Source organism: Fringilla coelebs (assembly GCF_963513975.1).
Source record: "Fringilla coelebs genome assembly, chromosome: 2".
NCBI classification, from domain to species: domain Eukaryota; kingdom Metazoa; phylum Chordata; class Aves; order Passeriformes; family Fringillidae; genus Fringilla; species Fringilla coelebs.
This window is the reverse complement of record NC_140029.1, coordinates 113,050,014-113,062,243: the sequence shown is the minus strand read 5'-3', so window position 1 is coordinate 113,062,243 and position 12,230 is coordinate 113,050,014. Positions and strand designations below refer to the sequence as shown.

General features: G+C 40.1%; 1 protein-coding gene across 2 annotated transcripts in view; it reads left to right on the top strand.

The window, feature by feature from the left end:
- EPHA6 (EPH receptor A6) overlaps positions 1 to 12,230 on the top strand; it is a gene marked incomplete at both ends in the record, with an annotated part of 367,314 nt that overhangs the window by 322,748 nt on the left and 32,336 nt on the right. For both annotated transcript variants that reach the window (XM_084201421.1, XM_084201420.1), the window contains one exon: positions 3,436 to 3,645. In XM_084201421.1, coding sequence (XP_084057547.1) covers positions 3,436 to 3,645 — 210 coding nt within the window. The remainder of the gene's footprint in view (positions 1 to 3,435; positions 3,646 to 12,230) is intronic.

Below are 12,230 nucleotides of genomic sequence, written 5' to 3'. Positions count from 1 at the left end.
GGCCATGCCTCCAAAAGATTACTGGGTAGCAAAATGGAAAAAACCTTCTGGAGAAGAAAAATTCCATGGGCTTGTAGAAAACCACTACACTGGGCACTGGGGCTGAAAACTGGAGGGCAAAATGCAATGAGAGAAGCTCTGGATATCCTCCTTCTTCCCCTACAGTAACTGAACCTCTTCAGCAGCCCATTATAAGTTAGTCCTCTTGAAAGGTCTGTAACATGAGGAGAAAATTTCACTCATAAGGTTCTTAAAAGCAAACTGTAGCTGAATAAAAATAATTTTCCCAGGGCATTCTCAAGGTCTGCATGAATGCAAGAGCAGTTACTCAGATATTGTATCTATACCCAGCTGTTGAGAAAAGTTTATTTAGAAAAGCCATCAAAGCTTGATTAAAATTTAATGGGATGATAGGATAAATGTGGTGAGACCACTGAGGTCTGAATTGCTGCCAGTATTGATTAACACCCTTAACAGCCCAGTGGGAATCCTATCAAAAGCATATTTCAAATCTAAGCTGTGGGAATCAGAAAAAAGCCCTGGGCAACAACCATGGTATCAGTCAGATGAGTGTTTTATTTCCCTATATGCCAAGTGAATGAAACAAGATAGAGGAAAGTTTCCAAAGGATTGTATCTGGGGGCTTGAAAAATGCTGAAAATACGAGGTCAGATTCTACCTGCTATAATTTCATCAAGCTAGCTGAATTTTCCAAAGGTTAAATATAGCTCATAGTCTGTATCCCAGTCAGCTTACATCAAAAAAAATTTGATGTATTGAATGATAAGTTTATAGTTTGTAAGGGATACAGCTGGCATGGAAACTGATGCAGAAGTGATTACAAAGAGACTTGATTGAGAAAAGACTGTTCTGCTGACAGTAAAAATGTAGCTGGTCCAACTGCAAGGCTGGCAGTGAAAATATATAAAACCAAGCATGAGAAAAGAGAGAGGAGAAAGGAGATCTACAGATGCAGTAGAGGATTCTGAGAAACATACAGAGGGAGATGGAGGACAGAATAAAATTGCAGCTGGTACGTTAGCGGGTCTGTCATTTCTTTAACAGTGAAGATAAGAAGCTTTAACTTTTTATGCCAAGGCAGAATCCCCAAAAAATTTGAAAGAGCGGCAGAGAGAATGGCAAAAGCATGAGATTGTTTTAAACTCAGGCATTACAGCTATACTGGTAAGGCAAGAGCAGACAAAAGGTTATGTTTTATGAAAAATCAGCCAAGCATGGTCTAGATTTGAAAGAGCAGAAATTAAAAAAGGAAGAAATGAATGTTTGCAGTCCAAGAAGACAAAAGGTTAAGGGAGGTGCTGCAGATGACTCTGAGGTTTGTTGAAAAAATGGAGCTGTTAAGGAGGAGGTAAAATCTAGAAGTTTGAGGGGTTGGTTTAGTTTGGTGCTTTGTTGTGGGGGTAGAGAGGGACTTGAATGGTCATTTTGCAAAAATCAGGTGGCACTTTGTTCCAAATCCTAATTCTACAGTTATCTGAAAAACGTAATCCATCCATGGTAAGTATGAAGAGTACTAACTGCTGGCAACCAGCTTTCTAATTTTTTAATCAATTGAACAATTAGAATTATTAAATAAAAGGCAAACCCAGAAATCACAGTTGTCCTCATTAAAGAAATGCTGGCTAGAATTCCTGTCCTTCCTTTACAGGAAGCAGCTTAAAATAGTTAAGAATACAATCTTTTGTCCCTCTTTGTTTAATTGCTGGAAGAAATTAGTTTATTGAAAACATCTGTCCCTGGTACTGTAGGACTCACAGAAGTTGTGTCTTGAGCCTCAGCTGAGTGTCCTCTGCAGAACCAGGTGCTCATCCATGGCCTTGATGGTGACAACAAGGGACGGTGTGGCCTCCTTGGGGAGAGGTGTCTCTACTTCAGTGTGGAGATTTTAAGAGACAGAAATGCTTTACTGCCCTGACATAAAACACTTACACATTCAAGGGGAAAAAAAAAATGCTTTAAATCAGTTGTAAATAGCTGGTTTTAAAGAAGTGTCATTAAATGTGCTTTCTTGGGAGGTGGCTGTGGTGTTTGGAATGGCTCCTTAAATACAAGTGTTGCTGAGAAGTATAATAAGGCAGTGAGGTCATCTAGCTGACAAGGTGTGTTTCTTGTAAATCCTCTTTTTACCTCTTTCTTTCTGATTTTTGTCATAGTCTTTAAATGTTCATATCCCGACTAGCTGGATACAGTCCCCAAATCATTGAATCATTATGGGAATGCTGAAGTACTTTGCTGACCAGGAATAAACCTAAGCATAGTTCAGCCTGTTGCTTTGCTGAATCTAATGGATTTGCAGACCTTCCTGTAAGCTTCTCCCCATATAAAAATCATCTTGCTTAAATGCATGAGCTAAGCAATAGAAGTGTCCTGACTGCTGATCAGAACTTATTTGTCTGTAGCCAATGCCTGAAGTGTTCAAAGAGAAAATGGAAGGTTAACTAGGTTAACTTGTTTGCAGGAGTTGTTTTTGTTTGTTTCCTGTCAACATAAAAAGCCTTGGGTCACTGAATAGTCCATGAGAAGCTAAATGTCTGCCAGTTTAGGTCACAAAAATACTCCTGCAAGCAGTCTGTTGTGAATGGTAGAGAGGGCAGGTCTAAACAAGGCAGAGAGCCTGCGATCACATTTCTGTGCAGGTCCCCACTGCCACATAATTCAGGAGCTGTATGCTGCAGGACACAGAGAAGTGTTAACTTTGATGCTGCAGATGGAGAAACTGAGGCCCAGCAAGGCTGCCCACCTGGGCAAGCACAGTTAATGGCATAACTCTTATTTACAGTAGATGTCAGAAAGTGTCAAGAAGTTTAATGCATTCATGGGTCTGAGCTTAACCTTAATCTGTCAGGAAAATTTTGGCAAAGCTGAATTTCTGAATTCCACCCCATCTGATCTAGTGTTCAGAGATTAGGTATAAAGTGCACAAGCAGCAATGAGTTAAAGCCCCAAATTTTTTTTCAGGTTATTTTGGGATTTTTTTTTTTAAAACAAACAAACTCTCCCCAAAAAAATACCGTAAAAGTGAGGCAACAGCAGTACCTCAGACAATCAAGGCTGAGACAATAAAAAGAGAGTTCTTTGTTTCCTGAGGCCATAGGTGAAGAAATTTGTGTTGTTTCTCATTCTTGTACTAAAAATAGTGTTGGCGAAGGTGTTCATAGTAACCAAGTATGAGAGCAATTAAACGTTCAGTAGGAAGACTGTGAAATGTGTGAAAATGTGGAGGAAAGGGGGATAAGCTGCACAATGAGAGATGTGATGGGATGCACTGCCAAGCAACTTAAGTCCTTGAAGAAAAACAAGCTTACTAGCGGGCAGCTTTGCTGGACGGGTGACAGAAGTGTTTTAAATCAGAGCTGTGTTTGGTATCACTGGGATGAAACAATGGGAAGTAGCTGTGCTGTTTGTGCCTTGCAGAAGCACGACGGGCACTTCACAGTGATCCAGCTGGTGGGAATGCTGCGGGGCATTGCCTCTGGCATGAAGTACCTGTCGGACATGGGCTACGTGCACCGGGACCTGGCGGCGCGCAACATCCTGGTCAACAGCAACCTCATGTGCAAGGTCTCGGACTTTGGCTTGTCACGGGTGCTGGAGGACGACCCTGAAGCTGCCTACACCACAAGTGTGAGTTTCTTATCTAATTTAGAAGCTGATTGCCTGGTGCCTCTTCTGTTCTCTTGGGTTTTGTGTTGTTGGAATGGCTCCCTAGGTACTAAAATGTCTTTTTTCCCAGCCCCACGGTCAAAGAAGAAGTTGACATTCCTCGGCTCTGGTTCTCAAGGTTGTTTAATTTGTCTTATCTATAACATTCTTTCTCTGACCTGCTGAGGTCTGTCTGGCAGGTCAGGTTGAGGCACACTGATCACCCTTGGTGTGGTGTTAGTTTTTTGTACTAAGAACTGTGTGTACTTTATTTATGATAATTTTCCAATACCTATCACCTATGTTAGGCAGTCTATGTCTACTCTAAACCAATCCAGAAGTGTCACCATCACAGCAGAAGATGGAGGGCAAGAAGAAGAAGGACAGATCATGCCCAGATTCCTCAATCTGGCCTCTTGAACCCCCATTCTAAATGCCCAAAATTCTACTTTTTCACCCTGTGACAAATTAGCTATTGTTCTATTCAAACCCTTGTGGATGGTAATCTTCACACAAAGCTGGTAAGTTTTTCCAAGGGCCAAAATCAAAGGCACAGGTGTCTTTGAGTCCGTGCCAAGGCCTCTGAGCTCCTTGCTCCAGGGCAGCCAGAGGAATGTCCTGGGTTCCAACACTATTCCAGTTTCAGATTTGTCTGTGCCACAGTTGGAATTGGCTTTGTTCCCTCCTCAGTCATGTGATTCAGCAAACGCACTGCCAGTGCTAAGGGAATTTTTTTTTTTTTTTTGGCTAAGGGATGTGTTAATAAACTTCGGCAAAAGTTTATTTTAAGCAAATGTGCAAGTATAAGTGGGAGACCTTTTCCATTCTTTGTGGTTTTGTTTGCTGTGGAGACTCTTTTCCCATGTTGTTTCGTCTTCTGGAAATTTGTGTTTGTTTACAAGGATATGTTGGTAAAAGAGAGATGGGAGAGGAGAGAATCTTAGCAGCTTGACTGTTGGAAGGACACTGCCAATGCAAGCCTTGCATTAATAAATTAGAATTTTAATTTCATTTCACTGAAGTTTATCTTCTAGCAGGACATGTAGGACCTTCTTTGCATGGTTTAGGTCTCAGTTTATTAATACTTAATTCCTTTTGTGATGCAAATAAACTGGAAAATGGGATTTGGGTGAGGGGAGTTTGGGTGGATTTTTTTGGTTTGTGATGTTGTAGGGGGTTTCCAGTGAAATGAAAAATTCTTGAACGTGAAGAAGAAATGACAAGTCCCAATACACCATTTTTTCTGATACCAAACTATATTTCAGATGCAATTATTGTCACAACAGTTAATTGCAAGCTGATTTTTGAGTAACTTTCATCTCTATCATTTAAACTAAAACTATTTAAGAGGCAGAATGCATTCTCATTACTACTCTCACAAAATGTGCAGAATTTGTATATTCCCATGATAGGGCACAGTGACAGAATTGTGATAGAGAAGATAAATGAACATTAAATAATTTATGTTACCCTTTTTTTTTTTATTCCACTTTAAAAAGTGATGTATGGCCAAAATAAGGAACTCATCTAATTTCTCTGTACTGCAGTAAGTATTGTGGTGCATCTACTGAATTCAATTAAGATATTGTAATGGGATTTTAGATCTTATATATTTATATATGTAGAATATGTATTTACTTTTAGTTTTGGCCTAAAATAGAGGTGTTCTGATAATTTTGCTGTAACTTCCATTTCTTAGAAGTTCTATACAGAACTGTAGGCTGACTTAGAGGAGAACATGCCACTTTACAAGCTTTTCTATTGGTTTTAATATGCCAGCTGGGCGAAAAAAAGACCCCAGATTTTACTTTATAGCAGAAATTTCCTTCATTTAGTTCTCAAAACCTGTTTTCCTTCACATTGCTTCTTAGTAAGAGGCTTGAAAGGGAAGATAAACATGGCTGCAGCTGAACAGGTTCTCACATGAGGGCTGAGGCTGGCTAATGGCCCATACGAGGAGCTCAGCTGGCACCAAGTGCCCCAGTGACAGGAGTCAAGTGACACTGTCAACTCTGAGCCAAGGCAAATAGCCTCAGCTGGTGCCAGGCCCTGGGAATGGCCAGGCAGCCCTTCTCCCAGTGAGGTACAGGGAAGACAGCAAATGAGACTTGGAGGCTTTCAGCTATAATTTATCCTGTAATTTTCTGCTGGATACCGACACAGAACAATTAGCTTTACAGAGTAGTTAGTGCCTGTCCTGGTCATCATGGCTAGAGCTGCTTTTAATCTGGAAGTTCTATGCTGTGAAAAAAAACAAACAGTGCCATGACATATTCCTTTTTTCCTTTATCTGTGCTGAAGGACTTCCTTGAAACATAGAACAGGCTTTGTTGAAATGCTCCCTGTTTTCCTTTTCACCCAAACATGAGAGCCTGGGGTAGGTGTACAACTCAGAAGTGCCTCAGAGCCACTTCCCCACCCTGCCAAGGCTGCAGCCAGGTGCTGGACTACCAAATGCTGCTGAGCAGGTACCTAGAGCATGCCTAGCAGGAGGGGGTGTCACAGAGGCTGATGGCAGTGGCAGGTCCCTGTGGCAGCCAGGCATCCAAGGTGAATCTGTTTTGACCATGAACCCCCCCAAAGAAGATCAAAAAGCATTGAAACTAAGGTGGAAAAATGCTGTGTACCATTATGACATGAACAAAAACTTTGTAAATGGGAAGAGTTCAAAGCAACAGAGTCAGGTATAAGGGAAATGGAAAGCATTTCAAATCACTTATTCCTTCACTCCATCTTTCCTGTCCTTGCAAGTGCGTCCTCACACACTGAGTGTTTTAGTCACTGTGGCAGAGCCTGCCTAGTTCTTCCTGTCACCTGTGGTCCTTGGGAAGTGTCCTTCCCTCATTCCTGAGGGCAGATTGACAGCTGCAGTCCATGTGCTGTGTCACACTCACTCTATGAACTGGGGACAGCCAGGTTTCTGTGGGATGCTCTTGTCTTCAGTGGGCTCCATCCTCGGGGTCTTGTTCCCCTTGAGCAAGTCCAGAAGATTTCTCTGTAGGAACACTCAGCAGGAAGTCAAAAATCCTGCCAGTTTTAAAAGGACTCAGCACAACTCTGACCAAAATAGGGTGGGGACACAAAGAAGCAAAGATTTGTCACAATGCCTGTGGAGGACTCAGGGAAGGCTTTCATGGTAACAGAAGGGACAAGAAGCCCACACTAGGTGCCAAATCCTCCTGCAGCTCTCCCTGCCCATCACTTTGGCACTGACCTTTTTCCCTCTCATGAGCATCTTCCCAACAACAAGCCATGTGTATTCCTGGAGGATTTTATAGCAGCTCTTTAGTTCCATACTGTGTTTTTACCATGAGAAAGTTAAACACTCAGTGTTCTCTCAAAGATTCGAGTATTTTAGAATTAATGTTTCCCCTCCACAGAGATTTTTGTTGATAACAGCCCCATACCTGTAACTGCAAGAAATCCACAGAGTGGGTCTGCATATTGAATAGTGGTATTTTTAGTCTCGCATCTTCCTGTACAGCACTGTCAGTGCTCATAGGAAACTGATTATTTTATCTTCCCCTTTTTGTCTTAGTCCTGGTGTCAGAAACTGAATGGTACAATTGGATGTTTTCCTTGGAAATTTTATACAATACACTGTAAGCCAAATATAAATAGACTTGTATATCTATGATGCAGTGGTCATTTATTGTGTAAATGTGTCTTTTTTGTTTTCTAGCCTATTGAGACAAAGGATGTAAATATGTCTTTGATGAGAGGGCTTTTAGGAAATAAAATATTGATTCCTGTTTGTTACATGGAATAAAAAAATTTATCAAGATACCATTTTAGAATAGAAAGGAGGAATTAAATCCCAGGAACATTTGTCTGCAAATCTTTGTGTTCCTGATTGATCAGGAAAAGATAAGGCAAACTTTGGGATAATTGAGTACTATGTGGGCTTTGCCTTTGGAGGCAAAACTTTCATTTTTAGTAATGGTTTCCCAGGCAACAGTGATAAAAGGACATTCCTAGTATATATACAAGCATTTCTGTTCATAGAGAGGACATCTAGTCTCTTGCATCTCTGTTTTTTAGATAGACTGTGTTAGTTGTTAGATATTCATTTAGTTTAAAACATGGTTGGGTTCACATATATTTTAAAAGGAACCACATGGCCCTAGAACAACTCTTTACATATAGCAAAATGTTTATAATCAGCACAGAATTTGTGGCACTACTGCAAAAAGGACTGAACTGGTGTTTCTTTTACAGGTAGCACCTTAATAGTCTGCATGATGTCTGATTTTTAGCAAGACAAAAAGCTGCTACAAATGGAATTATGTGATAAAGAAATGTATTCTAGATTTCTTTTATCAGCTTTATTTCTGAATCCATTCTGAATTCATTCATTCAGCCTTACCATATGAAATATTTTCTTCTTTTCATAATAGTAGTTAGGGAGTTGATTTATTATATTGTATTTCCTGAATCACTTTGTAAACCTTATAGGTCTGATTCTTCTCAAGCCAGTTGGGTGAAATAACCCATCCAGGAACATTTCAGACTTATTAGAGCCATTAGAGGAGCAAAGGTTGATGCCAGTAATCTTTATAAATGCTAGCAAGTAGCAAAACTCTGGGGGGACTAGGATGAAACATTAATATTTTTTTACTTTGTTAATACACTTTCCACATTACAAGACACTTTCAGATTTCCCTGAGTGGTACACAAGTAACAGGTTTGGGGAGAGAAGGTTTAATTTGCTGAAAAGTAAAACAGGATTTAAATGATTTTCCAATGAGTTTGGGATGTTAGCAATAGTTTCTGAACAAACTCTGTGCTATGGCAAGCATATTGCCTAAGTATTTGCTTTAAGGTTGGAATTAGTCATGGAATTAATCATTTAGAGTAAATTGGTTATTGGCAACCATTGTAAGAAAAAGAAGCTGCAAAGGTCTGCATTAACCTGTTTTCTTAAAACCCATTGGTGACCTAAGGTTGAGCATAAATGGTGTCAACTCTTTAACTCCTTGTGTGACACAACGTGAAGGGTCTGGAGCACCAGTCTGATTAGGAGGGGCTGAGGGAGCTGAGGGGCTCAGCCTGGAAAAGAGGAGGCTCAGGGGGGGCCTTATTGCTCTCCAAAACTCCCTGAAAGGAGCCAGGTGTGGTTCAGCCTCTGCTCCTGGTAATGAGTGACAGAATGAGAGGAACCATCAAGTTGCTACAGGGGAGGTTTAGATTGAATGTTAGAAAAATAAAATATCCTTCCAAGGCTACTGTGTGAGATTATAGTATTATTTGCCAGACTAGAGCTACAGACCTCAATGGGATCCCAAAGGGGTTGTCTTTGGATAGGTAACTTGGTGCCATCTTGCCTCATCAGGATTCTTGTGCTCTTGGGCAGGAATCCAGCTGCTGCTGCCAGCCCCCAGGCACTGCCAGTCCCTGCTCTTAGCTGGGCACCACCCTGCTGAGGACAAAGGTTTGCTTTTACCTGCCGTGTAACAGTAGGAATTCCTCTGCTGGGACTCTGGCACACACATCAGTATTTTGAAGAAGAGAGTAAATACCTCAGAATGTGGGCAAGGAAGCAAGTTCACAAGAGCTGTGCTGATGGGCCCAGTTGTGAGAATTGCAGTAACTGGTTTTAAAGTGTGTGATGGGATTTGTGTCCCCTGGTGGGGAGATCAGCCACCTACCCATGAGTGTCAGCTTCAGCTGGATCCATTCCCTGCTCTCAGAGGATGCCTGGGGCTGAAGACTCTGCATGTGCCTTCTTCAAGCCTCTGTCATCTGCTTTGGTGCCCTGGGCAGAGCATTCTCAAGGACAAGTAGCCAACAGGTGAAGGAATAGCCAAAGGAAGGAGTGTCTTGGAAAAAAGGACTTTTTGCCTATTGAGCTGTACCAGTGTGAGGTTGATGACTTTTAATTAGTAGCTGTGTGTTTAAAAGTAACAGAAATCCCAAAGTGAGCCATTCAGTGCAGGGTGTGATGCTTGCTATTTATTTCTTTTATTTATTTTTGTTGTTTGTAGTGGCCCCTGAAGATGAAAATATGTGACAAAATTTAAACATTTGGAAACATTAATTTTCAAATTCTCTCTTCAGCTTTTATCCAGCTGTGATCCCAAGTTCATCCAAGAAGTTTTCTGGTTTATTTAACCCTCCTTAAATTTAGTTATAGAAACAAAAAGGCTATGAAAGACCACAACAAAGGCAGACCCTTAGGAGGAAGATCCCAGGACAGGAATGTAAAATTAAACTCTCTCCATGTTTTGTCAAACTTTGCATTTCTGTGACTACTTGCTTCCACAGTCATTTGAGTTTTGAGAATGCATGCAAATTTGCATTTAGATGTGCAGAAATTTAAAAGGAGCTTAATGATGAATTCAATTATAAAACTTAATCTCATCCCTCCTTTTTTCTTCCATACCACTCCAAGTAGGAACTCCAAATATAGATTTGGCAGAGAAATACAGTTGGAAATTTGCATTTCACTTTTTCATTCCCAAAATTATGATGTTGATGAATTCAACACAAGTTTGGCTGTAAAAATTGTGGGTTTTTATACTTCATTCCTAATGTGGATTTCAAAGCAACATCCTTCATTCATTGTAATCCAGTTTAATTTCAAATCAGAAGAATATATTGTAGTGTAATCAATCTAAAGATTTAAAGATTTGCAAACTCTGTCTTTATTTTAGCTCAGATTTCAGCTTTTTGTCTCTCTGGCTCCTCCTCCCATTGTCATATTAACAAATTTGAGTTTTGAATTCTACATGTATGTGCTTTTGCTATTTCTCAGTTTGACTCTCTGAACATCTCTCAGCGGTTTTATTTACAAATGTTTCACAGGATTGAGAGTGAGCTACTTACAGATTGTAGTTCTGGTGCTCTTGAGGATCTTTGCATCTTACGAGATAATTGATGCATCTGTTTCTGACATTTAACCCTGCAGGTGGTTGCATTTTTTCCTCTCACAGAGAGTCATGACTGTCAAGCCTGTCTTTGGTGTAAGATTCAAAGCTTGCCAGTATTCATTCCATACAAAGATGCAGTGTTACATCTCTGAGCAAATCCTAAGTAGCTGTGCAAGGACAGAGGAGGTGGAAAAACTCAGTGCACTCACAAATAATTTCTAAAGTAAGAGTTAAAAGAGGATTGTGAATCTCAGAAAGCTACAGGGGGTGTTTTTGAAAAGACATGGGGCTGACCAAGGCACCAGAGTTACTGATCTCTCAGCTGGGCATGAAGACCTTGAAAAATGGTCTGTGCACACTGTTTTCCCTGGAAACCAGCACAATAAATGTAAGCAGCACAGTTGTATGTGTGTGTATACATGCAGTGCATACTATGAGCAGTCATTTTGTTGTTAATTCCTCATACTGTTCATAGAATTTTTTTTAAAGCTAACGATTTTCAGAATATTAATCTAATTTCAGACACAGCTGGGATTTGATAGCATGCATTTATGATTTTTAATAAGAGTTGTAAATTTCAAGCTACAATTGAAGAAGCTATTGTAAACATGCAGAACATGCTTATACATTTTTAGTGAGATCTTTATTCACTCAGAACAATACTATCCACACTTAGGAGTAAAAAAGTAGGTGCACTGGCATAAAACCAAAGTTACTGCTCTGTTGCTAATTCTGTGAATGAATGCAATCTTGAATGCCTGTTTTGTTTATTGCAAATGAAGGATCACAGTTCACTTAGGGTTTTAGTATTCATTGTATCAACCAAGGTGCAGTAAATCATAAAATACCTTTCCTGTGCTGGAACACACCTGCACTATACACAGTTCCTGATACACTGTTTAATGAGCGTCAAGGCAGTCCATTAAGGTCAAAGCAGTTGCTTTCAGTAGCCTGTCAGCTGACAGCAATTCCCATAGGTTATGGTATTTTGATCTATAGAACAAGCAGGACAATCTCTTGAACCCCTTGAAAAATAATGTGGCTTACTCATGTAGGTGTTATTTTTTTTTCTCATTAAAAACTACTGGTACCTTCCAAAAATGAGTCAAGAAACTATTATAAAATTTTTTTACTGTGTGCTTACAAGAGGTAAGTAATTTACTGGGAAAAGAAAACCATTCAGCTCCAGTGAGCCAAACAGCTCAGCTCTAACTCCTTTATTTAGTTATTGGTAAGTGAAAGGAAATATCTGGGTGATTTTTCGTTTTCATTTTTGTACCACTCTCAGTGGGAATTTATGAGCCACATTTAATACCACTGTAAAAAGTAACTACTACTCTGCATACAGGCATATAAAACTTCTGGGTTGAAAATTTGAAGCACTTGGCTTCACCAGGCTTTTGTAAAGCTTCATAATTAAATCTTGACATATTACACAGCAGGATATGTTATGTCCATGAGTATAATTAAATGATATCTTGACTCTGGTTAAAAGAAAAAAAAAAAAAAAAAAGCCACACACAACCCCCCCTCCCCCCCAAAAAAACCAACCACCTGTTGGACTTGCTTATTTAAAAGCAGTCAGTTGTTCAGACACAGATCAGGTGTATATTTCAAAGCTCATGTGGAATCAGCTTGGAGAGGAGGAGACTCATCCTGTGTCTTCAGCTGCTGTAGGTCATTTATGGTTCTGTCTCA